General features: G+C 45.1%; 1 protein-coding gene across 1 annotated transcript; it reads left to right on the forward strand.

Annotated features, from left to right (window-relative positions):
- The first annotated feature begins 245 nt into the window (after positions 1 to 245).
- Positions 246 to 26,136, forward strand: sema3aa (sema domain, immunoglobulin domain (Ig), short basic domain, secreted, (semaphorin) 3Aa). The gene is made up of 17 exons (XM_086021877.1): positions 246 to 795; positions 12,115 to 12,275; positions 13,534 to 13,596; positions 17,596 to 17,715; positions 17,820 to 17,910; positions 17,986 to 18,105; positions 19,195 to 19,337; positions 19,564 to 19,678; positions 19,761 to 19,830; positions 21,134 to 21,278; positions 21,856 to 22,075; positions 22,140 to 22,231; positions 22,311 to 22,352; positions 23,073 to 23,230; positions 23,819 to 23,886; positions 23,955 to 24,115; positions 24,215 to 26,136. The coding sequence occupies exons 1-17, from the start codon at positions 690 to 692 to the stop codon at positions 24,866 to 24,868; spliced, it is 2,529 nt and encodes an 842-aa protein (XP_085878003.1). The 5' UTR covers positions 246 to 689; the 3' UTR covers positions 24,869 to 26,136.
- The last annotated feature ends 1,735 nt before the right edge of the window (positions 26,137 to 27,871 follow it).

Below are 27,871 nucleotides of genomic sequence, written 5' to 3' on the forward strand. Positions count from 1 at the left end.
GCTTTTGCAGAGGTCCATGTGTATCTCTAAAAATAAAGTCCCTTTCAAAGAAAGAAGTGCTGAGCATATGATAATTGAAAAAAACAGACGAGGAAATGTGGTCAGATGAGACAACGCGATTCATGTTAGTGTTTCATCGTCGCTGTCAAGTTATCCCGCCCCCGTCGCTCTCTCTCCCATCCCTCGCTCCCCTCCCCTCCCCTAGCTCTCTTTCTCGTGCTCTCTCTCTCTCCCCAACAGTCTGCTGGAGCTCCACGCCAGGATTAGAGGGTTGCCGCCAGTGTCTGATCATAGGGAAAAAGAGAGAAGACTCAGAAGGAAAAAAAAATTATTCGGAATATAGGAGAGCCTTCACTTGACTGATATTGGCAGTCCAACACATTCCCAAGTGTCCGGCTTATTGCTAAAACCTCACCTGGGGAGTAGATTGAGCATCGCAGGGACTACCTTCTGGACCTCCATACGGAGAGCCATGTGAGCTGCACCCCACCTCAAACTGCCCAACACTCTTAAGCTAAAGGAAGCTCACCTTGGATTCTTCCCCTTCCCTGGAACCTTCACTTTCCGTACGCGCCGAGTGGGATTCTCCGGGCTCGTCGCTCTGTCCCCTGGAGCCACTCATCTTGGTGGGCTGGTAGGGCTGTGTCTCCCTCCCTGGTCTGGAGGCCAGCCGGCAGCACTCCAGCACCATGGATTACCTGTTTGGCTTTGTGGTGCTGCTGTGCGTGGCGGTGCAGCCAGGAAGTGGACTACAACCGAAGCACAACGTACCCAGGCTGAAGCTGTCATACAAGGGTAAGCCCATTCTCGTTTCACCCTCCAGTCTCCTGGGTAATGTGGGACTTTGGCAGAGCAAGGCTCGCCTCGCCTCCTTTTCTTGCCCACGGGCACTCTTTCATTCTTTTCTTTTCATCTATTTTTTGCTCACAGGGATTTTTTTTCCTCTAATTTTGCGTGGCTATTTAAGTCACTGGTTGCCTCCAAAAGCATCTCCCATTAACTTCTCTGTTACTTTCCCTCTCCCTTGCTTAAAATTTGCTGTTCACATGACAAATGTCCAGATTGGTTCCATATGCCGGGGGTACAGTAGAGCTCTTGCCTGAAGTTAAATGTATATATTGGCCCCTGTCCCCATTGAGCAGCCCTGTTAAGTGCCCCGGACAGCCAGTAGAGCCTCTGTTTTAATGGCTTCTGTCCCAAAACTACTGTCAAATAAGGCAGGGGGTTGGGGGGCTTCAGTTTTGACACAAAGCCTTTCTTTAAGTTGTGTGCAAAATGGAAGCAGAGTTTTGGATTAATGTTTACAGAAGTTTTATTTTGAATGTTGAGTGGTGCATGTGTACATTTTTTGGACGTATACGGCAAACATGTCATTGCCTCCTGCTGTGTTATTTTGAGGGGCGACTGCAGAGTGCTGTTTCTCCCGACCTCGTGCCTCCTCCCTCCCACTAAATCTGACTCTTTCTAATACCAAACTTTTCCTCTTCGCTCGGAATAATAACATTTTCGGAATACTTTTGGGAGTTTAGGAGGGAAGCTGTTGTGGTTCGCGCCCTAAAACGTGATCCAAAGTCGCCAACAGAGAGTGTGGTCTCTATTTTAGTCTCCCTCGTAAAACGTTCCCTCGGAAAATTTATGATCAATCGCCGTCAATTTGCAAGTGACAACAGGACTTTGTGGTAGAAGGTTCCCTTGTGTGTTTGACTGCGCAGACCAAAGCTTTGGTCCCTCGGATAATTTTGCTCTCGTTGAGAAATATATTTAGAAATCTTGTGAACGGGGTGAATGTGATGTTTGCCACTCTAATTGATGTTCTATCTTTGGCCGACTTGTTTGCTCTAACTTATGTTTAGTGGCCTGCTATATGACATGTTTCATCCTTCCGACGAAGCCCAGGTTGTAATTTTGGTGTGATATATTTCCCATTATCACAGTTTGTGTCCACTCTGACCCTGCTCTTGGGCCCCAATTCTCAGCCTTTTGGCGTAGGCAGAGACGAGACGGCGACTTCTATTGAGTCGAAATACAGTAAGTATTCCCACCTACGGACCTCTGTCAAACGGAAATTCCCTCACCCGGAAAAAAAACGTATGCATTAAATTTTCTACTCCTATATTACATTAACGATCGGTTCCTGACAACGGAAGTTCCCGCATTCGGAACCCGGAACCAATAGCGAAGCCCGAAGTTAGCGCAAACTCAAGCAGTCCACGCTGTAAACTACGGAAAAACTTTGACCGCTCCGCCATCATCGGATCAGACGGAAATTCCCTCACTCGAAAAAAAAAATGTAGGCATTAAATTTTCTTCCACTATATTACATTAACGATCGATTACTTCCAACGGAAGTTCCGGTACTGTATCCGGAACCCATAGGGGTGCCCGCAGTAGCGTAAACTCAAGCAGCTCCCGCTCGTACTATGGAAAAACTCTGACCGCTCCGCCATCATCGGATCCAAAACGGCGACATGCAAGTTACTTCTTTGGCATGCGTTTTTACCGAAATCGTGAAAGATTTTAAATGTATTCATTTACATTTTCGTCTGTAGTTCATGCCATCCAAACGAAGAAGACCGGTAATGACCGTGAAAGAGAGAGTGAAATGCATCCAATTATGCAAAGCTGGACACAAAGTAAAAAACATCCGGGAGACACGTGGAGTCGGAAAAACTCAAATCTACGAGAAAAGTCCTGATGTAAAGCTAGCGTCCAGCAAGAGAGCTATGGCGATGGCATGAAAAATGCTTTTGTATGCACCCAGAATCCCCAGACATCAGTGATGACCAATGGGACAGTTTCTTGCAATTAGCAACAAAACTGTATGATACGCAGACACATTTTCATACAGCAAAGAATGAAGCCAACACAACAACTCAAAATAGACTCATTTTTTCCCAAGTTTGAGAAAAATCAACACTAAAACACAGTACAGTTTACTGTAGTTAAATATTGCATGGGTGTTTCAGTATTTTTTCAACAGTATTTGGACCATCTTTGTTATACTGTACTGTGTTTTGTTCATATAACTGTACTTTATAGTTTTTAATAAAAATTTGGGGGAAAATATTTTTTGAGCATTATATTGCTTGTGTTGTTACACGTATTTTGTTAACATGCACGTTCATACAGGGCATGTACCGTAGCCATTTCCCACTTAAGGAAATTCTGTTTTAAGGAAAGATTGAAGAATGCAAATATGATTCCTTACTAGAGAATACTTATTGTAATCGCGGGTGCTGCAAAGTGGGCGGTCGCCAAAGTTGAAGTCTGTGCGGCTCGATGAGAAGAGAAGAATGCTGACAAGTAGCGGTGATCAGTTGCGGACTGTAGAGATGTACATGAAGCGTTACCTGGGCAACCGAAGCCTGGAAAGCTGAAGAATGAATGGCTTCATGCGTGCATCTCGGAGGACACAAATAAATCTGCCAGGATTCACCTGATCCGAGTAAGACCTCCCCTGGGTGCCATAGTGGGGGCCGGCCTGCAGGCGTGATGGGGAAAAATGTCATCCCTCCCTCAGCCATCTGTGTGAAGAATGCTCGAATGGTTCCCTGACAGCTACTCAAGAGAAATAGACTGTCATCCAGTATCTGTATTAAGTGCATGAGTGATAAATTAGTGGGCACAACCTCTTTGTTTACACTCAATGGGACACGACACCCTCCATGGTGACTTTCCTGCATTTTTTTCAAGTGAGTAAAATGCGCCCGGTCTTATAATTAGACACCTGGCTGCGTGCAGATGCATCTGCCGACAAATCTGTCGTTGATTGTGTTCGTCGCCGTTTGTTTTGTGTCTTGAGCCCCACAGGTGCCTCAAGGCGCTCTTGATGCCTGTCACGGTACTGTAGGGAAGATTGTGGGCAGGAATTGGCAGGAAGACGGTCACAGACGGAAGGGAGACTGGCCGTGGAGTGAGGTGTCACTCCCCTCTCCCTGCATAGTAATTAAGTCAAATAAACGACAAGGCGGAATCCTCTCGAGCGCAACGACCACACGGGTGCTGAGTGACGCCTCGGCGCGGTGGACGGAACAAGCGGGGCCTGTGATTTTGGGACTGTCAAATAAACAAGCCAGCACACGAGGCAGCCTCCTCAAAGGGGAGAGCCGGCCGACAACACCCTTTCAGGGAGTCGGACTATGTCTCAGATTTAGCTCAAGTGGAAAAGACGCGGCCACGAGCGGGCAGTTGGCCGCGCAGAATGGCCGACAGATAAAATGAGCCCTCGCGGGACAGCTGGCGCGGCAAGTGCAGAGTGAATGATTTCCCAGAGGGGGCCAGTTGGGACGTTGAGCAAAATAAAATGGCCTGGCTTCTCTGAGTGGATGATCGCAGGAGTTAATGATTTTTCTCTCCCTGTGGAATAAATACTTTTACTCCTGCCGACAAGTACACGAGGGAGGTGAAGGGAGAAAGACGACTCTAATTGGAGATGGTCTTGGGCATGGGAAACATAATCATTGGCTTCATGCTGTAATTAGTGATGGGTAGGTGAGGATAGAGGGTGGAATGGAAAGGCAGCGCCGAGCTTAACTCCTTCACGTTCAGTGCACAAGCCAACAACATAATGTAGCATCGACATGCTAATTCTTGCTCTACGGGCGACAAAATGCTGGCTCGAAATCGTCTCGTTTGCTCCCTGTTTCGAAAAGTGGATCATTACTTTCTGTTGGTGGCATCTCGATGCGCACGGATGCTTCTACGAGTACAATGCTTTGCTCCCACGGTTCGACGCACTCGTGCATTCCTCAGCACAATGCCTGCACAAGCCTCTTAAACTGCAAGCAGCCACCGGGAGGAACACTGACTCCTATAGGTCAAGCCGTGCATGTGTGCGTGATTGAAAATCAGTGACCCCCAAGCGATCCCAAGCCGAAAACACTTTGGGAACCTGATAATTTCTGTCAGCTTGGGTAATTATGGAGTCTACTGTGAAGTGGAGAAGGCTGGGAATCTGAGTCCGACTTCCAGCGCTTCAAATAGACTCGGTATGGAACCGCATTCACTGCAGTCTGGACTCCATAAGTCTATGATTGTGTCCTCACCGGCCCCAAAAGAGTCTCGTGTACGTTTTGGGATGTCTGCTAATCAGCGAGCATCTTCTGTCTGTCTCGTCCGTCCACCCTACCCTGCCGGATGTGGATAATTACAAGGTGTTCTCCACACTGGCCAACTTTGCCAGACACCAGCCTCCGTCCCGTTCCTCTCGGCAGACCTCCTCCTCCGCACAAACCACAATACCGCTGACTCAAAGTACAATCTTTAAGCGTGTTTTGGATTCCGTCTCCTTTATATGCTTGACTGTCATCTTGAGCGACCCTCATTATTACACATTCCACGAGTCGACACCAAACCCATGTTTTGCCGCGGCTTTGTCGCACGCGCATGTGTTAAACCCAAATATATCACAGTCCCACTCTGATTCACTCGTGCGTGTTTGGCGAGCGTGTGCAGACGTCCTACGTGCCACACATTCTGCAAGAATCTCCTCACAGTGACTAAGAGGAGCAATGTGGAAGCGCATATAGTCTGCTTGGATAGTTGACGTCCCTCACAATCAATACTGTTTGTCGCGAGTGTTTGAACAGTGCAGATTTGCATCCGCGATCAGGATGTGGGCTGGCCGCCGCCGCCGCAATATCCCGCAGAATGACGCTCGGAGAAGGCGACGGGGAAACGATCCACCTCGCCGCTGTCTTTGCATCTGCCGTGAGTGGCTCGGGTTACGGCTGAGGTGCAGATTTGCCGTATGAAGGGGTGCTCCCACCTGCTAAGGCTCGTCAGTCACAGAGGAGAGGAGGCCACGCCGCTCAATCCCAGTAGAATCGGGTTACAAATTAGTGCACGACGGACTGATGGACAACACGTGGACACATGGTTGATGGGAAGAAAGAGTCTTCAAAGATGAGTTCACCGAATTTTGTTGCTCTGTAAAACTGGTGTCAGGGGATGAATTTTTGCCAAAGGATTTTTGAACAAAGTACAAGCCTTGGAATTTGATCAGATAGGCTGTGTCAAACCACAATGGCTGAATTTTAGGCATGGGTCCTTGAGACTTTTTTGTGCATCCCGTTGTGATAGACATTTCCACCAAATTCCGTCTTGCTCTGTGAAACTCATGCCGGGGACTGATATTTATAAAAAAAAAATGTTTTAACTTTCTAACCATGTACGAGGCCCATCAATTTGCTGTGAAAGGCTGCTTCAAACCAAAACGGATGTTTTCCTGTTGTATTTAGGGCACAGGTCCTTAAGACATTTTTGTGCATCCCGTTGTGTTAGATATTTTCACCAAATTCCGTCTTGTTCGATGAAACTTGTGCCTGGGGCTGATTTATTTTTTTTCCCCCCAACTTCTAATAAAGTACTAGCCTTCGCTCGAACTGAAACCAAAATGGCTGACTTCCTGTGCAATTTTGGGCATGAGTCCTTGAGACGAACGTCCACCCAATTATTTGTCATTTGGCAAAACCGGTGACGGAGACTCGCTTTTCTCGTCTTTCCAGGCAGAATTAATTAGCACGCGTACACCGGCATTGTGTTTGCCTTCCACACTTTGCCCTCTCGCTTTCGACAGCCTCGCCTCATTAGTCTGGAATAAAATGTCAGCAGCGACGCGAAGCAGTGACCGCGCTTGTAACCGCAGCGTCCGCGTTTGATTCATCTGCAGAGCAGCTCCATGCCACGCCGGCATTTGCATACAAACCCCATCTGTGTGTGTGTGTGTGTGTGTGTCAAATGAGAAGCAGAGAGCGTGTATGTCGCATGAACATTTAGCGGCATGCACGTGTGGGCTCACTGCGGTGGGCGCCACCGGGCCTCCAGCCTGTCTGTGGTCGGCGCGCTCGCTGTGGTCCCGCCACGCAGTGACAGGAGGAGACGCACTAATCAAAAGCTTCCATATTCAACCACTATTTAGAACGTGTGTGTGCTCTCGTGCTCGGTCGTCTCTCGTTTTGCCTCATTCGCCCGTATTTGGCTGCTTGGTGTAGTTTGATACAGTATAAAAGCAGTGAAATTTTTTTGCGCACGGAGCTGTGGTGTTCCTTATATTTTGTTCATCCTATTCATAAATGTGGAAATGGAACAAATAGGAACATCTCTCAACCTGTGGGGGAAAAAAAAGGTCAAGAAAACCTCCAGAATTACTTTGAATTAAAAATTTATATAATTGCAAATGTCACAAGACCTAACCAGAAAACCAGTGAGCCGTGTGATGTCATTTTCAGTCGACAGCAAGTGACAAAATGGCCGCCCCCTGAAATGGATAAAAACGGATATTAGATGGGTATTAAACAGAATGCCATGTTATACTAGTGGGGTTGCATACATTTTTGACTTGACTTCCCCTTTAAATATATTTTTTTAATTATTCTGTAGTAACACAGTGGTAGGCAAAGAATAGTAATAAAAATAATGCAAAACATAGACAATAAAATTGACAAATAATACAGTGGAAAAAAAGAAATCAAAATGTTTTTTTTTTTTGATAAAAGTAAAATAAATATAAAATGTATATATACAGTAAAATAAGTTTTAAATATTTTATTTAAAAAGTGTAATACTCTGGAAAAAAAATTTTTTAGCGTGACCGGAAATTGATTTTGTATTTATTTTGCATCAAACAAATAAATATGATCATCAACAAAATTTCCTTGAAGAGGGCATGAAAGAAAATTAATTTACTGTATGTAATTTTTTTTTTTTTTTTCTACCAATCATTAGATACTTAGTTCAACGCAATACAATGTAAGTGCACTTGTTTTTAACCCTGCGTGTGCAAGCCTGGTCCAAATGTGACGCCGAGGGCCCAATGTTTCACTCTATGCTCCTTTTGTTCCGCTCCTCACTCGTCCAACCCCTCCAGCGCTGATGAGAGAGCTCGGCGTTTAGGCACGCTGACATTCGACACACACTCGAGCTGCTCCCAATGCTCTTGGAAAGTCGAACGCTCCAAAAATATGAGAACCGTATCAATTGTGGCCGCAGAGTTGTGTGCCAACTGTCATCTTTGTACCTGGCACCTGGTTGTTTTGTTCCCCGCGTCGCCACGGCAACAGGTCCACACCTGCTACTGTGCTCTCGCCGGGAAGGAGCGAAGAAGAAAAGCCACAGAGAGGGGGAGAACTTTGTGTGGATATCCTTGAGCTTAGGATAATATTTGAACACATTGTGGAGCGACGTGCACATTTTCCATGCCTCTTTTTTTTTTTTTTTTTTTTCTTGCATTTGCCGCCTCCCCGCACCTGCGTTTTGAGGCCGAAGCCTGGGCGAACACACACTGAGAAGAAAAGGAAAGGGTGGAGTTCTGAGGCGGAGGTTGGAACACGCCAAACAAAACGTACGAGAAGGACACGTCTTTGCTTTTACAACGATCGAATCACGCCTGAAGGTCGTCAACTCCCTTTTTTCCATCCTCATCAACGCACTCCCTTCACTTGATTGATTCGTACAACTCAAAATGTCACAAATATCCCGTATGAGGCCTTTAATGGGATCTGATATGGTTTTGTTGGTCTAATGGCATAACTGCCAAAGTCATTTTTTATTCTTTTCAGAAATTGCACAAAAAAGAAGACCTGATAATCCACATTTCTATTTTATATTCAAAATGACTTGGACAATTTGGCGCGATAACGCACCTGAGCAAAGGACCAGTGGGATCCCACTGAAAAGAAAAACATGATTGAATATATTTTTTTTAAATATGATTTTTACAAGGATATAATCCATAATGTAAAAATATTGTGTATTGATTTTAGCATTCCCAAAATATCGTGCATTAAAGTTCTTAAAAATGCAAAATATTTTAAAATCTAGGTGAAAAGTTATGTGAATTTTCAATAATAAAATTGAGAAGAGTGAAAAAATATTCCAAGAATGAAAAATTACAAAAAAGATTTTACACGAATAATGCTATGGGAAAAATTATATCGATCTTATGAAAATAATACATTGTTGTAATTTCAAGTCTAAAATTCTGCTTATACACATAAAGCTGTCATATTACCAAAAACTGTGTATTTTGTGTGTATATATATATATATATATAGATAGTTTGTATACGGGATTCTTTAAACGTGAAGCGATTGCGTTAACCGTCTGTTGAATCTCGCTCTGCCATTCCACACGAGCACACGCACACAGCTGAGCTCCCCCGACGTCATCAAAAGAAAAAACTGAAATAAGGCCCGTGGCTTCTCTTTCATTACTGTGCGGCATGTGGGCGTCGACGCCTGTTTGACAAATGCCCGGTCCTCCACACACAATGTCAATTCATTGTTTCCTCTTCAGTCAAGTGCGTGTGTGTTTTGAGAATACAACAATGAAACAACAACACTGTGGTTCACGCTCAATGTCAGCCATGTGTATGTTTTGCTACCGCTTTTTTTGCACTCGCCCCACGACATACGTCGGGTGGTAAAATGCGTCTCACACACACACACACACACCCACACACACACACTTGTATACAGTAGATAGCAGAGTGTGTGATTGCCGCTCCAAAGATTTGTGCTGATTAAGCAAAAAACGCCAATTGGATTAGACCGGCACCAAGTGTGTGCGTCAGTCGCTTTGTAAACGTGCACACGAGCATGTAAAAGACTTCTTTATGCTGCGAAAGTTTAGTGGAGTGTGCGGCGTCCAAGCGAGCGTGTCCGTGTTTAGGTTGGAGGTCTCGCCATTCCCCCCAAGACACACGCGCGCACACACAAACACATGCTAGATCCTGGCAATGATAAAGTGCCTGAGAGCGGTTTCTACTATTTTGACTCTCTCAAAGCACAATAGAAACATACTCACAATTGCTAGCACTATTGTGTCGCGCAGCGACGTTAGCGATAGCATCGGCATCTAACAGGAAGTGCTCCGAAATCATTACGGTGATATAAGTGCATGTTAACAGATTGTTTTGCATACAAACAGAAATCAATTCAATGGATTGTCGGGAAATAAACAGTTTGTACGTCCTGATAGTTATATTAGTAATAGTTGTTTTTTTTTTTGCAGAGGATAAAGAATATATTCCTGGTGGTTAATTTGGTGCTGTACTGTTCATGTTCAAATGGTTGTGGCTTAAAGGGATATGGAGACCGTGGCATTGACGCTATTCACTAGCCAGTGTATGGCGTTTTGTATTGTGTGTTAGCATTAAGCTAGCACACGTTCCGAAGGCATTATGTTATTGTTTTCAATACACAATGTGCAATTATTTTTATTTCATCTTTTTAAGAATCCTTCACTATCTGGCAATTTATTAAATTTTTTAATTTCTTTTTTAAAATCAGAGAATTTGTCAGTGCTTTCTGTTATTGGATGGCGATAACACGTGCCACTCCCACTTCCTGCAGCATCTTTCCCATCGTGAAACCTAAGACGACCTCCTCGGGTTCCGTTGACTGGAAATGGCATTTCCTTACACTTCCTCTCTCCGACTCATTTCCTGTGTGCGTGCGTGTACGTTGTGTGTGTGTGTGTGTGTACGTCAATGACCACAGCGTCCTTCAGCTGAGTGTCGGTGCGCATGGAATGTCCATTGTGGGAGAAAAAGCCACAAACACACACAAGCCCACACACATACGCTCAAGCCATCTGCGGCGGAGTATAAACCCTCACACACACACATTCATGCCCACCCACACTCACACACACACGTACGGAGCCGCAAGTACCTTTCCGGGGTGATGCACCTCCTCCGTGGTCCTCTTCGTGGTCGCCTCGCGTAACGTGGACGCACATGTCCAAGTGGGCGCAGATGGCTCCTATAGCGGCCCGTCAATCACGCGGCCATCCGGCGGACCAAAACCGAGGCGTTCTTGCATACGTGACGCTGATGATGATGGATGATGTTTAGTCACAGAATAAAAAGCACGTGCAGGCCGGCAACGCTATTTGATTTATTCCACCGGGCTCAAGTATTTAATTTTGACATGGCGGACAAGATTCGGTTGCCAGCCGGGCAACTTGCAAAGAATAAAAAAAAAAAAAAAATTGTTGATTAAAAACATTGAACCCCCATGTTTTCATGTTTTTCTTTTGAATTGAAAAAAGAAATATTAAATATTCTGATATTTGGCAGAAAAGAAATACTCATTCTGAAACTCAAACTAATGCTAATGCTAATGTGATCGGTTACAAACAGCTCAGCGACGGTGGCGCCGATGTTCACATCCAAATCAATGCTTGAGACTTAAGTTGCTAATTCCGCAACAAATTTTCTTGAAGCATCCTTTTTTTTTTTTTTTTTTTTTTTTTTTTTGCCGAAGCATGTGCGATCAATACAGAACATGTCTCACGTTTTGGTTTTTGAACATGCGACAAGTCAACGCTTTGATCGTACAATGATAGATGGCGATGCGTGTTTTTCATTGAGCAGCCACAATGTGTGATTTTGATGAAATATAATTAAAAAATGTGAAGTCGCCAAATTAGGAAAAACCCTTAAATGTAAGCTTACATTTAAAAAAAAATATTCTCGAGTATAATTACCATCCTATATCATCTCAGTCTTGAAATAAGTGTGCTTATTGAAGGTAGGAACATACACGCTTGACATGAATGTACATAATTATTAAGTCGATTAAAAATACCGATTCGTTATTTCCTGTTGCTAACATTTGCATCCACAACATTCATTTATCGTGTCTGAAGGTTTCTTTTGTTCGCTCCACGCTTGGCCAGCCTCGTCTTTTAAATGTTAATTGAATGCTTTGTAATAATGTAGTGTCACACGGAGCATTCAGTCACGCTTTGCTTTGTCCTCATTTGCATAATACCGCGTTTACACACACACACACACACACACGCAGAATGATTGCATATGAATTATTCAACCAATCACACAGATGAACACACTGAGCTCTGATTGGGACATGCTGGGACGTTCACACTGGATGTGGCATGCCATACCTGTCTGCCGTGTGTGTGTGTGTGTGTGTGTGTAATAAAACATGACACACAACAGGACCACCTGCGATTGAAGGCTAATACTGAAAACATCAATATTAGCCAAAAGGAAATATTTGTAAAAAAAAAAAAAAAGCACATTTTTCAATTTTCATTTTTGCTCAAACGCAGTCTAAAAATGTCTTCCTCTTTCCTCCGTCTTTGCAGAGATGTTAGAGTCCAGCAACCTGGTGAGCTTCGCAGGGCTGGCCAACAGCTCCGGCTACGACACCTTCCTGCTGGACGAAGAGCGAGGCAGGCTGCTGGTCGGCGCCGAGGACCACATTTTCTCCTTCGACCTCGTCAACATCAACCGAGACCACAAGCAGGTAAAATCATACGTCAAGTCTAGTAGCTTAATGCTAACACATTATGGGAAACGCCATAGGCGGGCTAATGAATAGCATCTATGTGGTAGTCGACGTGCTTGTACTAGATCCCACCTGCTGAAGGTTAGCTGTCTTTTTTTTTTTTTTAATCTGATTTGAGACACTGAAGTAAATGAGACCGCTGCTTTTTTTCTTTTTTTTTTTTTTTTTTTTGGGGCTGCAGTCTGCACGCTGATGAACAGAGGAATGAAAAGAGTGTACTTTCCTCCCTCTTTCTAGTTCTCATCTGTGCGTCATTACAATTTAAAAGCAGTGATTAGGCAGGTCGAGAAATTTGCAATGCAGATTCCCTACTCAGCTGATGGTCGGGATAAAATGTCTTCAGTGTGACGTGTTAATGCAAGAAAATGAGGTGAAAGCCGGAGCTACGGATGTATAATGTATGGAGACCAAATCCTCAGTAACTGCGTTATTAGTCATTCTTTGCAGACGATAAAGAATATATATTATGGCGTATTCGTATATTTGCTTGCTTCTTATTTGTGCACATGCCCAACTGTCATTTCAGTTTTTATATTCATTTTTTTCAGGTCAATTGAATGTCTTTTATTTTATCTCTTTTATTGATATTTCATATGCTAATAAGAAATTGCCTCGGGTTTTTCTTGATACTCCCTCTTTTTATATTTGATATGCCGTCGTACGTCTCTTAGCATTAACGCACATGGCGATGCTACGCTAACAAGCTAGGCCACGTGCAAACAATTGTACGTTTCTCTAAGTACATAAAGAGTCGGCGAACGTCTCACTCGCGGCCTGCTTATAATCTGTGTGTTTATAATTCATGTGCGCACATATGGATTTGCCAAGAGGACAATTTGAATGCATTATTCATACTTTGTGTATTGTCTCTTCCAAGGCTCTCGCCCGCTCGTCTGTTCTCACGTCAGACGACGGAAAAGTGTGTCCATATGTTACACTTGGGCATAGGAACTTTAATAAGAACCATATACACTGTACGTACATGGCCCTGGGTGTGTAAGAGATTTCTGAGGTCAGACAGAAAGAAAGTAGCTCAGATTGAACAAAAATGTTTCTTGAATTATACAAACGTGACTCACGGCGTTCCTGTTTCATGAAACATTCAAGCGCTCCCTCCTTCCAGCCCTCCTTGTCTTTCTCTCGTTTTTTTTTTTTGTTTTTTTTCCCCTCCACATTGGGCGCCGAGTGACTTTGTGCACTTTGTCATTTTGCTCAGATCGCGTGGCCCGCCACCCCCTCCAAGCGGGACGAGTGCAAGTGGGCGGGGAAAGACCTCGGGGTAAGTCGCCTTTTCGCTTTCTTCGCCGGCCGCAATGATACGTCTGCTCCATGCTTAGCCTTCTCATTCGCTCGCTTTCATTTGGGACTTTCAAGTCCACTCACGGGACACGACATTAGGTACACATTTTCACACATATTCCAATGACAACGATGCTCACTGTTAATCCTGGTTATTATAATATAATATATAATAATAATAATAATAATAGCAAGCATTCTCTATGAATGCAATGACACAATTATTCATCGTGTCGCTGACAGTCAGTAAAAAATGAACCCTATTGTTATATTAGAGTGTGCAGGTGTGCCTAATAAAGTGTCCGGTGAGAAAAAGTTATCGTTATAATTAAACAAAATTTTTTTTTTTTTTTTTAAATCGTTGTAATAACAGTGACCAGCGACTACTATGTTTAAGAAAATGATTTTTTAAAATTTCAATTGAAAATATTAATCGTACGAATTATGAAGGGGTGGGTGAATTTTTGTAGAAAATACTAATAGTGATGTGGCAAGTGAGTGGACAATATTTAAATTCAGACAAAAATTGAAAATGACATAATTGCAATGATAAAATGGTCTGCAAGTGTCTTTTCATTTGTAATAAAAATCATATAAAAGGGGGTCAGTGAGTATTTTTTTTTTGTACCTCAAAAAAAGCTATATATATTAAAATACAAATAATGAAGTGGCCAATGAATGTAGCTTTTGGAAGAATCTGTTTTTCTTTTCTTTTTTTTGTTGGTGATAAAGTCAAATGAAACATTCCAAACAAATAATACAAATCATAAAGCCATCCATTAATCTGTTTTCAGAAAAATCTTTTTTGTTTTGTTTTAATGAAAAATAATAACAGTTTTAAAAAGGGGCCAGTGAGTTTCTGTTTTTATTTTTATTTATAAGTCATAATAATTCAGTGTGGAGTGAGTCTAGTCAAGTTTTTCATATATTTTGTTAGCCAGATCGCATAATTGCCGAAGTCGTATTTGTTTTCAGAAAACAGGGGGAAAACACACTAGTAATACAAACAAGAGCGCTGTTTCCTTGATTTAAATTTACTGACCACCATGACCTGGATGACTGACAATCCAAACAGGCTTAAAAACAAAACAAAAAATAGCAAGCTCATTGCAATTTTTTATTGCTATTATTGTGACAGGGAGTTAAAAACAACATAGGCCATTATGCTATTAGTGTTAACGCTATATTTTCATTTTTATTATGTATACACATTAACTTGTTTACACGTATGCCCACAGTAAGTCAAAGCATGTCCTTATAAAGCCAGAAATATTTTTTGTGCGTATCTGATCTGAAAATGATGACATCTCCCTTCTTTGTGTGTCTTGAATGTACATATAATTCATACAAATGTCACGAGTGATGTGGTATATTTCAAGCTAGCACGCCAAAACAGATGTTGTTTGCCAGTATTTAAATAACAAGAGGCCGTTGCACGCATGCACTCCCACAGAGGTTTTATTCATTGCTTTTGTTTGAGTGTATTTATACATGTATGCTTGTTTCAAGTGGGAGTGTGGTATTCCACTCGCAAGTTTGACCAACACATTTTCTGGCGCTGGCTTTGTTTGCGTCGCGTGTTTGGATAGCTCCTCTCGCTCTCGGCCGACATGGTCTTAATTTCACGCCTGGGTCGCAGGCCATCCGCCGTTACAGTGGGCTTCGAAGCTCACCTCCGCGGCGCCTGCGCCGTCGTCTGTTAGCAAAGCGATGAGGCGTTTTGCGTGCCGCCCGCCGCAAAATGTTTACCCTTGAGAGGCGGCCAGCGGGAGCAGATGGAGCGGAACGCACCAGGCGTCCGTCGGGACAATACTCCCGATGTTCACACTTTTCCAAAAACAATCCTCCACCGGCGCAAATTTACAATTGCCCACGGTTTCGCACGAAACAACTGTGGAAAATGGAGTCGGCTCATCCCAATATAAACAAAATGATTCACTTTAACGGAACGTTTTCATATACGGTAGCCTGTCGAGTTATTCCGCGAGGATTTGAAATTCCCAATCAAAATAGTGGCAACTTTCATCATTGTATGACTTTTAAATTGTGCGCAGGTTCTCAGTTTCAAAATAACTTTCTTTTTGCGCAAATGAAGGGGAATAGGTCCCCCCCACCATACAAAAAAAAAATATCCACCAGTGCCTAACCGTAAATACAAGGGGGTCCATTGAAATTATAAAAAAAATTAACTCATTCACTACCATTGATGAATTTACTCGTCTTTTCACAGTCCAGCCATTCAATCCCAGGAACGTATTTATATTTTTTTCATTTTTTTTTTTTTTCAAACGTTAAGGTAAAAGGGGGTCTGAAAATGTCTGGCAGTGAATTAGTTCATTCCAATTTTTTTTCCCATTAATTTCTTTCAATGTAAAATATCGTATTCAGACAAACTTTCGTATGACCAAATATGGTTTCATGAATATCTTAGGTTCCTCAGCATTCCCCAAATTGACTCGTTTATGGTGTTCACTGATGACACGACTACCTCCCACGTTGCTAATGAGTCCAACCCGAAGACAGCCATGTCAGATTTTAAGAGAGGTCGACTTTGAGCGCACCGGGGGGCGGGGGTTTGACGTTTAAACGACGGCGTGAGAATGATGTCGTGTGCAGTAGGAAACACAGAGGGGAAAATCATTAAGGGGCAGTGTATAGACCATACATATAAGCACGGATGAGGTCAGCCACGATTCATCAAGTAAGATCTCAGCAGTGGTCCTCTGGGTGAACTGGCCAAACGTTTAGCGCACTAGTCGCTAGTAAAAATGTCAAAAAAGTCTTATCTTGACGTTTATTTTTCTGTACATCTGTTCTTTGACCTGTGGCTAACACCCATTTAGCTTCTTAGCTAAATGGCGAAAGACCATGGAAAGCTAGGCTTTTTCTTTCCGATGCTAATACATTCCGTCCATCGACAAGTTTCCCGTCAAATTTTCATATTTAAGTTACAAGAATAAATAATGATGTACAAACTTTAAACGGCCTTTAGCGATCTGGGGCGAGCTCCCAATGACCTAAAAGATGCACACACAAAGCTAAACGATCATTAGCAATCTTGGGCTAGCATCTAGCAAATGGACAAATCTAGGCTTTCTCTTTCCAGTACTAACGCATTCTGATTTATTTAAAAGTTCTTTCCAAGCATTTTGATCAACGTTTGTCAAATATTCACTCAGGGAAAACATCCTGTCCCTCTAAAAGTCGGAGTTAACAATAATTGGAATCATGTACAAAGATAAACGTCCGCTATTGACACGTGGTTAGCCACCCCTGTTAGTGCTGTAGCTAAATGAAGGGAAAACATGCAAAGCTAGCCTTGTTCTGTCCAAGGCTAACAAAAAACCGATTGCGGTTCAAAGTGTTCTCTCTCAACACGTAGCCCCCCGAAGGTTTTCTTGTGCAGTTTAATCAAACGGGCCTGCGGTCGGATTCTGTTACCATTTAGGGAGACTGGTGCTAACGTTCATGCAACGCTAAGGCGGCTGTCTGTCTACATTTAAATTACAGATGTGTTTTCATATACGAGTGCAAATAAGTCCAACCTGAATGTCTTGAACACGTGTGCCCAAACGGACTCCATTAATAACTTTCCTCGAACGACAATCCCGCTGATTAGCATGGCGCTAAACAGCCTTGCGCCGCTGGGAATGTCTCTATGTGCCTCAGCGCCAAGCCAAATACCCCCAACATGTGGAATACTCCCGACCTGAAGTGGATTTGCCTGATTTCTCTCACAGGTGGGATTTGTTTAAAAGGGAACGGAAATTTCAGGGCTATTATTTTTTTTCTTTCTTGGAAAAGCATTCCCTTTTGAACGGAATTCCACCTGACAGTGTCCTAGGCCTCCCCCTGTTCTAGATTAGGCTCCATTTTCAAGCGTCACGTTTGTCTCAATTAGCCTCCGTATCATTTTCACTGAGGATGATATTTTACGACTTTAAAAAGTTTCACGTGCTCCCTGTTGCGTCTTTTCCAGAAAGAGTGCTCGAACTTCATCCGCGTGCTCCAACCCTACAACCAGACCCACTTATTTGTCTGCGGCACCGGAGCCTTCCATCCCATCTGCTCTTACCTGGAAATGGGCAAGAAAGCCGAGGTAATGCGTTCGAATGTAGGAGATATTGCACCACTTCCTGATATTTCATCAATTCAACCTCAGGCTGGTAATGTGTCATAACGCGAGACTCTTTCCCTCCACAGGACAACATCTTCCGGCTGGCCTCGCATTTCGAGAACGGTCGCGGCAAAAGCCCTTACGACCCCAAGATGCTCTCGGCGTCGCTCCTGATAGGCGAGTCGGGTTTTTCCCAAGTATCGCCATTGCAAACCGCGGCGTTTCCTAACGACTGCCCTTCTCCCCGGCCAGATGGCGAGCTCTACTCGGGCACGTCGGCCGACTTCATGGGACGGGACTTTGCCATTTTCCGAACGCTGGGGGATCACCATCCCGTCAGGACGGAGCAGCACGACTCGAGGTGGCTGAACGGTAAGCAAACCGGAAACCGAAGCCGGCATCAGAAGGATTATTGGGGCGCAATCTCTCATCATCACGTCGGATTCAAGAGAACCGATCCCTCGAGCCGGGCCAGCCATCTCCCCTTCACCCCTCCCCCCCCAATCCTTTTGCTTTCCCACACTGCTAATCCACTCTCAGCTGTTTTCCTGTTGTGGAGTCAAATTCCACTTCTTCTTCTTCACCGCCTTCAACAATCATACACTCCAGAAGCCGCTGCAGCGCTGATGACATATTGTCCTGACATTAATCCCCCATCCATCCGTCACCTTGTGATGGTGGGGATTACCAAAGTAGGGGATATTCGATTTGGCATTCATCATCGAGGGCTTCCCGTGTCATAAGGGGGGAAAGTCTGTGGGACTGAAAATAGGGATGCGGATTATAAAAAAAGGTTCACATTGTGCCTTTGTCCAAATCATGTAAAGCAAAAATCTTTTCATGTTAAAAAGATAAATAAATACAAATCTTCCGGCGTAATTTCCCTCTCTGCATGCTGCGGCCTTCCAGTTTGTAATTCCACGCAGCGAACCGCGCGACCTCCGGCTGTAATTTATGAAAGTGTCGATTTAATGGCGCGTATTCGCTACGGGGGCGTGCGAGGCGTTGATTCATCGCAGAGGTCTCGCACCTGCCTCCAACGGGGGCTTATAAATCCACGTCCCACTTGAAGGGTCCGCCGCTCTCCCGCCCGTCTTTTTTCACAGCTCCTCTGAATCCCAGAAAGGCGTAACATGGCACCGTTTGTTTCACTCCAGCGTGCGACCCTTTTTCCTTTTTTTTTTTTTTTTCCTTCGCCTCTTACGAGCAGAAATCTCCAGCCCTGGGCTTTGATTGCCTCCCACTCTTAAAATCGAAGGTACAGGGCCCAATCGGAACCATGTGTCTTTGAGTGGATGTGGTTTGGATGTGCGGTTTAGCCGCCGGGATTTGGAGTCGCGGGATGTCATGGGGGATCACTTTCGGAGGTGTAAAATGTAAGCGAACTGCGTCCCTGGAAACAGAGGTGGCTTTGTCCGACTCCTTTTTAACGGCTGCTTTGTTCACATTTTCCACGTTCAGACCCGAGGTTCGTCGGCATTCACTTGGTCCCGGAGAGCGACAACCCCGAGGACGACAAGATCTTCCTGTTCTTCAAAGAGAACGCAATGGATGGCGAGCACACGGGCAAGGCCACCATCGCCCGGATAGGACAACTGTGTAAGGTAACGGAACCGAGCCACCGCTGCAAATGCGGTGGGAACACAGACAGTTCGTAGGACTGGGATGTAACATTTCCTAGTGTCAAGATTCGTTGACTTGATTTAACTCACACGGGTCAATTTGAAATCCATTTTAGTAGCCTTGGGTCAAATCTGCTGTGTTGCTGTCAAAACAGAGTCAAGCAGGATGTCAATTCAGCGTCTTAACTTTTCTTGTCTTTGTCTGCAGAACGACATGGGAGGCCACCGCAGCCTGGTCAACAAATGGACCACCTTCCTCAAGGCCCGGCTCATGTGTTCCGTGCCGGGCGTCAACGGCATCGACACGCACTTCGATGAGCTACGTGAGTTTTCCCTCCACTCCCAAAAGCGCTCGGAACACTTCTGAAAGGTCACGTTCCCGCATCTTTGTTTTCCCTTATTCAGAGGACGTTTTCCTAATGAGCTCCAAAGACCCCAAGAATCCACTCATCTACGCCGTTTTCACCACATCCAGGTATACGTTCCAGATCTCTTTCTTGTCTTGAAGAAACCTTTCGCAAAACATGAAATTAGCGAAATCTATTATTCGCTACATTTCGCCCAACACCCCCCCCCCCCCCAAAAAAAAAAAACAGGCTGATTTTGAGCATCTCTTTGTTCATTTTACTTCGTAGAACTTCAATTTCATATTTCATACTGAGACTTGCTGCTCCTGTCCTAGTTGATTTGTTGGTGTGTTGCTAAGCAACCAGTCGGAGCTGACATTTTTTGTTCAGCAAACGATTTCCTCCCGAAGAATTCTCCTGTTCGCCGTCTTCATTCCACATCCTTTTCCCCACCCATCAGATTACAACGAAAAAAATCTGACCGCTCCAGCCGGTTGCACTTATCGTGATAACTCATTTGCATATGTAGAAACAAGAGTCCAAACACTTCGCCATCAATCACGGCTAATGACACGATGCGTCTCAATGGAGGTTTGTTTTTATCAATTTTCTGGCTGGTATTCAAGCTGAGCGGTCAAGCCGCGCACACACATGGACAAAAACAGACACACAGAAGCGCACGTTCAATTCAATTAAGGGGCATTGGGGAGTACAAGAGACTTAATTGCTTTTCTAAGCGGCCAGTTTCCCGGGATGAATAGAGCGCAGCTTCTTTTAATATGGCTGCTTAATGGGGCGCCGCCATTGTCAGATCAATGTTTGATGGAGTGTGTGCATGTGTGTGTCGAGAATGGAATCGTGCACGTGCGAGATGGAATTTCCGCGCAAACAGATGTTGCTCTCAGGCGAAGGCGCACGCGGCGTCCTTTGCGTTAATTGAATTTCCGTTGAATTACCACCTCGGAGCGCCCGTCCATTCATCTTCCGCGCTTTGCCGACTCCACTCGCCTAATTAGTCGGACGCTGCTCGGAAACAAAAGAACGACGCCGGGACGTTTGCGTTGCCGCCGCCCGACATCAAATTTGATGGATGAGCGTGGCGCTGTCGTCCACAGGAATAACCCACATTTGGAATATTCCGCTTCCAACGAGCGCTGCCTCTTGGATAACCTGGGACGGATCGTAAATTCTCAAGGAGCGCTTCCACTTTCTTTTTATGAGATTGATTGATCTCGCGGGTTTCTGGAGCAAGTGGAAGCCACCGTTGCGACTTCCAGGGATGCTCTGGAAAGCAAAGTTCCAAGCCAAAATTCCTGTGAAAAAAAAAAAAAAAAAAAAAGAACCTGGAAGCAATCGGAGACGTTCCGATCAGTCACTGCTGCGCTTGGTGGCTCGCCGCCTTCTGTACTCACTCGTGGTTCCTCCCCGCAGCAACATCTTCAAAGGCTCGGCGGTGTGCATGTACAACATGGCCGACATCCGGAGGGTGTTCCTGGGCCCCTACGCCCACAGGGACGGACCCACATACCAGTGGGTGCCCTTCCAAGGCAGGGTGCCATACCCCAGACCTGGAACTGTGAGTATCCACTAAAACCTATACGTTTTGTACATGAAAACACCCGTAGTTAAAAAGCATTCAAAGCCATTAAATGGATTTTTGCAAAAATTTAAAAGCATTAAATATGATGTCAAGAAGAAGAAATGAAATTAAAACACCATTGTTTGGCGAGCTGTGGGCCGGAGTCCACAAGTTGCTTCATGTTCCAATTCATTTGCTCTTAATTTGAAAAGAAAAATGTTCTGTGCCTGTAAATTACTGTTAAATGATTGTATCAACGAACTAAAAGATACAACCATTTTTTTATTAGGTAAACCTATTCGTCCACGTTTATGTTGATTAACGAGTATGAAGAACCTGCAAAAAATATATTTTATTGTACATTTATAACAGATTAATCCAGAGTCATTAAGCCATTTCAGGGAAAGGCCAAATAACAAATAACAACGCTGAATGTGAATTAGTCTAAAAACTCCATAACGTGAACTCCTAAAACTCCCAAACTTTTTGATAGATATCCTTTTTTTTTTTTTTTTTTTTTCAATTCATGACCTCCTCCGCTGTTGCTTATTGCCTTCCCGTGTCTCGCCCTCAGTGCCCGAGCAAGACGTTCGGTGGCTTCGACTCCACCAAAGACCTCCCGGACGACGTGATCACATTCGCCCGGGGCCACCCGGCCATGTACAACCCCGTGCACCCCATCGGCGGGCGCCCCATCATGGTGCGCACCGACGTGGACTACCAGTTCTCGCAGCTGGTGGTGGATCGCGTGGAGGCCGAGGACGGCCAGTACGACGTCATGTTCATCGGCACGGGTACGACCAACCCTCGGCTGTTGTCGCTTAACAAATAGTGATGAGAAAAATGATTTCCTTGCAGATGTGGGCACTGTGCTCAAGGTGGTGACCATCCCCAGGGAGAGTTGGCATGACCTGGAGGAAGTTGTGTTGGAAGAAATGACCGTCTTCAGGGTATGATTTGTAAATGAAAATAATTCTTCTTATTATTAAGAAGCTGTGTCGGTTGAATGACAATTGTTTTTTATTTCAGGAGCCGACCACCATCACCGCAATGGAGCTGTCAACCAAGCAGGTAAATTACTACACAAGGTCAGATTTGGACTCGTTTGGCGGAATTCCCCCGAAGGAGTCTGTTAAAGTACAAATTTGGTCCTGGTCTAAAATTGAGCCTTTGAGGCAAATACAAGTTGGAGAAAAAAAAATATGAAATTGGGTGGACATACTGTCATCGTAACAGGACGCACAAATAAGTCACAAGGACACACGGCCCAAATTTAACAGGTTTGTTTTGGGTGCCAGTCTGGGGGCAAATTTCTTTCAAAAAAATAAATAAATAAATGGAAGTCAGGAAAAAAAAAATTGCCCTCAGCTACTGTGCAAGTGATCACTGTGAAATTGGTTGTTGGCCATTCTGGGGGGTGAATTTGATGAAAAAGGGAGCCTGGAAACCGAGGGGGAAAAAATCTGCCCCGTCGCCAGTTTCACGGATCGACGCGGAATTGGGTTGACATGTCAATCATAACAAGACCCATTTAAAAAGTCTCAAGGATCCACGCCCAAATATAAACAGTAATTTGGCATGAAGATTCAAAGCAGCCATTCTGGAGGAAAAATTCCATGAAAAAGGAGCCACCCGTCACTAATTTCACCGATCGACACACAAATCATAGCGAGACGCATTGAACTAGAAGTCGGCCATTTTGATAAGAAGTTGCCATTTTGGGACAGTTCTTACAAAAATCCAGAAATCTGACGGGAAAATGACTGAACTATTCCACTCTCCATCCCGCAGCAACAGTTGTATTTGGGCTCGTCGCTGGGCGTGTCGCAGATGTCGCTGCACCGCTGCGAGGTGTACGGGAAGGCCTGCGCCGAGTGCTGCCTGGCCCGGGACCCGTACTGCGCCTGGGACGGCGCCGAGTGCTCCAGATACTTCCCCACCGCCAAGAGGTACCGGACCACCTGGCTTTGGACACCGCACCTGGGAGTTATCAGTACAACAGAAAAAAAAAAAAAATGGCACAGCCAGAACATCCATCTCGGTACTTGTAATGATGTGTCGGGACATTGCGCAGGAGCATCCTGACATTCTTACTGTGCAAATATTTAACAATGAGAAGCAGATGGGGTGGAGGTAAACCCCTTAAAATTTCTACTCAACATGGACCTTTTTGCCTCTATGATCCCAATAGGGGGACGGAGTCGATATTTCTGAGCGGCTTTATTTCCCTCACCTTTGGCTCACCCCCCCCCTTTCCATGTTTTTTTACGAGAGGAACAGGAACAGTGCGGTAAAAAGCTTGACGATGACATTTCTCGCTATTGTCGTTAAAAAAGGGGAAAAAAAGAAAGGCGACTTTCATGGAAATGGCTCATCAGAGGCCACTCAAGGGTTTACAGTGATTAAGTTCAGCCCCCATTTCACACAAGTAGTTTAGCAGCGTTGTGGTTGAGGTCGTGCATTGGGTAACATTGCCCCCTAGAGGCTGAAAGGCAGCATTACACGATTCATCTAACTGCTTTGACTTGTCCTCACAGGCGCACTAGACGGCAGGACATCAGGAACGGAGACCCACTTTCCCAGTGCTCGGATCTTCAGCATCACGGTTTGTGGGGAGGGGGGGGGGGGAACACTTTTGGTGTTTCTCCTGGTCTAACGCTGACCTCCCTTCAGATGACGTGGACGGGCTGGGCGGCGGCGTAGGCGGCGGCGTGGAGGACCGTGCGGTTTACGGAGTTGAGAACAGCAGCATGTTCCTGGAGTGCAGCCCCAAGTCTCAGCGGGCGCTCATCTACTGGCAGCTGCAGACGGCCGGCGGCGAACGCAAGCATGAGGTGCGCGCCAACCACTGTTTTTGTTTTGCAATTTTTTGGAGTTGATCCAACGTTTTCGTCTCGCTTGTGGCGTCTTTTTTTTTTTTTTTTTTTTTTTAGATCAAGATGGACGAGCGGGTTCTGCGCACGGACCAGGGTCTGCTCATCCGCAGTCTGTCCCAGTCGGACACGGGCGTGTACCACTGCCAGGCGGTGGAGCACGGCTTCATCCAGCCTCTGCTGCGTCTCAGCCTGCAGGTCATCCCCGCCCACAGGCTGGGCGACATCCTACCGGGGCCGCCCGGGGCCGGGTCGCCGCCCGCCGGCAAGCAGCGCGTTTGGTACCGGGATTTCCTCTCCCTGCTGGATCACCCGGACCTCAACAGCGTGGAGGAGTTCTGCGACCGCGTTTGGAAGAAGGAGCGAAAGCCCAAGAAGACCAAGGCGCCCGGCGCCAACGGCCAGGCCGGCCCGCCGCCGCCGCCGCCGCGGCCCAGAGCTTTGGCTCCCAACGCGCAAAAGCTGCAGGCCGGCCCCCCTCAGGGCAAAGCTTGGCTCCAGACCGCAGCGGAGACCCAGAAAAGTCAAGCCGGCTTGGGCATGCTGAGCGTCCCGACGCCCAAGAACCAACCCAAGACGCAGAGCGGTCCCAAGGGGCAGGCGGCGGCCCGGGCGGGGGTCCAGCACGCCGCCAAGTGGCGCCGCATGCAGGACAACAAGAAGGGACGCAACAGGAGAACCCACGAGCTGCAAAGACCCCCAAGGAGCGTTTGAGGGGGGCGGGGGGGGGAGGCGGGTTAAAACGCACCAAAACAAGCACAAAGACGAGCGCGCACACACACAAGCACACACACGTTCTGTAGATTGTATCTCCAGTGTAGGATTCGGTGACCTCCACACACACACACACACACACACACACACACACACATATGATGAAATGCACACGAGCTGTGAATATTAGCAGCGGGGAAGCTACGTGTAAAAACGTGTGAGGACGCGGCCGGTCGCCATGGGTAACGACGGCCCGCCCGGCGGACATTTTGCGCCTCCTTGTACATACATAAGCTAGTCCACACTTAAACGCGGTTCAAGACGGCGGCGGACAATTCCCGGAATCAAAAAAAAGCAGCGCATTCTCCGCAGGACTCGAGCATGTGACCCCCGACGGGATGGAACAAACTGCTTTGCTGAAAAGGAGCAACGAAGCTTCCGTGTCGCCATGAACGCATCACATGCAGTGGGAAGCATCGTGCATGTTGTTGTCCATCCATGTGTTCAATAAGCTACTTATTTCATAGGCTTTTGTTGTTGTTTTTTTTTTTTTTTTTTTTTTTTTTTTACAACCTACCTGAAACAATTTTTAAATAAGCCACACATCATGGCTGCAGTGGTCTCATTTGTCCCCTCTGTGTAACTTATTACATCCGCAACACACACTTGTTTAGTGTACATATATACGACAACCTTCTCTCTGTGTGTATATACAGTACAGGAAACACCATGTGATCTTTATTTATTGCTCGTTTTGTGAAAGGGTTGCATTTATTTTTTTATATTATGCTATTTTGGGGCGGGGCTCGTCAGCATAATGGGGGAAACGGCAGTTTAAAAAAAAAAAAAATGTTTGGACCAACTGGCTGGAATTATGTCAAGGATTCATTTTCGGGGTAGAAATACAGAGTATATAGATGAATATAAATAAGGCCTAGCGACGATAAGCACAAATTAGTTTTATTTTTACTACTTTTTTTCGCCCCTCCACATCCATGTGCATCATTCATTTACATGTAAAATACCCCCCCCCCCCCCCACCACGAAAAAATCAGTTCTAGCTGTGAATCTCTGTAAGAAATAGTGCAGACAAATGCTCAGTTAGCCCCAGGAGACATCTAATATTGCATGTGAATGCTGCCGACAGTACGTGCATTTTTTTAACTGTCTCTTAAGTGTTTTATGTGACACTTCCCTTCAAATGCCAACAACTGTGATGTTGTTAATAATAACAATGAGCTGGCCAATCCAACCCCCCCCCCCCCCCACCCCCGCAAAATAAAAATAAAAAAACGTTTCGTGTATCCCTAATTCGGTTTTCAGTTGGAACACTGAAAGTGACTGCAGATGCTGTAACACAGTTCTTTATGGCATGCATTCAGTTGTCTAAATAAACATCTCTGTTACCAAAAAAAAACAGTATGTTTTTTCTCTTATACTTCTGCTTTACATTTATGATCCGATACAAACTGGCTAAAACCCTTCGGCGATATGCCACAATTACGTCATCGTAATGTCAAATACCGCGTACAAAACGTGCTTTGTTTTGTAACAGAAGCATGTTTTGTACGCGGTATTTTATATTACTTAGACGCGAAACACATTTTTTACGCGGAATTTGACATTACGTTGACGTAATTGTGGCGTCAATCTAACGCCATACCCTTTTAGTGGAAATGTTGTAATAAAGTAGCTCAACACAGGGTTAATATGCGACGTCGCCCCCATGTGGCTACATAGCGCAACTGCATACAGGTGAGTGAAATTGACTTGTTTAATCCTGGCCAGAATTTGCCATTTTAAACTGGCTAATTCCCTTCCAGTCGAAATGTTGTAATAAAGGAGCTCAACACAGGATTAAAAGGCAACGTCGCCCCCTTGTGGGTACATAGCATAGCGCAACTGCACGCAGTTGAATGCAACCGGCTGGTTTAATCCTGGCCAGAATTTGCCATTTTAAACTGGCTAATTCTCTTCCACTGGGAATGTTGTTATAAAAGAGCTCAACACAGGATTAATAGGCAACGTCGCCCCCTTGTGGGTACACAGCGCAACTGCACACAGTTGAATGCAACCGGCTGGTTTAATCCTGGCCAGAATTTGCCATTTTAAACTGGCTAATTCTCTTCCACTGGGAATGTTGTTATAAAAGAGCTCAACACAGGATTAATAGGCAACGTCGCCCCCTTGTGGGTACATAGCGCAACTGCATACAGTTGAATGTAACCGACTGGTTTAATCCTGGCCAAAATTTGCAATTTTGACATCTCATTTTCATATAGTCATGTGGTTTGGTTGAATTTACCCGTCTCTTCTCACATGCATGAATTCAACCAATGAATTCATAAATTTGGTCGAATACTTGGCGTCGATGGTAATGATGCAATTGGAATCAGGTGCGTCTCGATGCCACTGTAGTAGCAACAGGAGGCGTTCAAAGGCCCAATACCAATACCCACACTTGCACCCTTGTGCCCTTCACTTGCGCCTTCCCGCGAAGGGTACAAGTGTATAGGGCATTCCAATTATGCGAAGTACACTGTCGCCCCGCCCCCTTTGCGCACTTGCTGCGCACTTCGGAAAAGTACGCATCCATAGCCCCCTAAAACGAAGCATATTACCCACAATTCATTGCGGATTGACCAAATAGCGGGAAACTGACGACATTGGCGAAATTCTTGTAGCTGTTTACCCTTTAAGTGTAAGTATCCAATTATTACAAAGGTTATCATATGTATATGAGAATTTCAAACGATGTTTTGTATTCCCCGTTTACGTGTGTATTTTGTCCTAATTTAGCTGCCGTACTTAGCAACTTTGTGCGCATGCGTCATATATCGTCCGGGAGCCGCCAATAGTCCAAATAATGGAGCCATCGCTCCCATCGAGTGAAAGACCAACATAAAGTTTTACTTTATTATTACTTTACTGCCGTTTTAATATAATTTTAAACAGTAAAATAGCCAAAACAACAACCCGTGACGCCATTCTCGCAGACGCACG

Source organism: Filicampus tigris, chromosome 22 (genome assembly GCF_054856515.1).
Source record: "Filicampus tigris isolate MCC_2025a chromosome 22, RoL_Ftig_1.0, whole genome shotgun sequence".
Lineage (NCBI taxonomy): Eukaryota > Metazoa > Chordata > Actinopteri > Syngnathiformes > Syngnathidae > Filicampus > Filicampus tigris.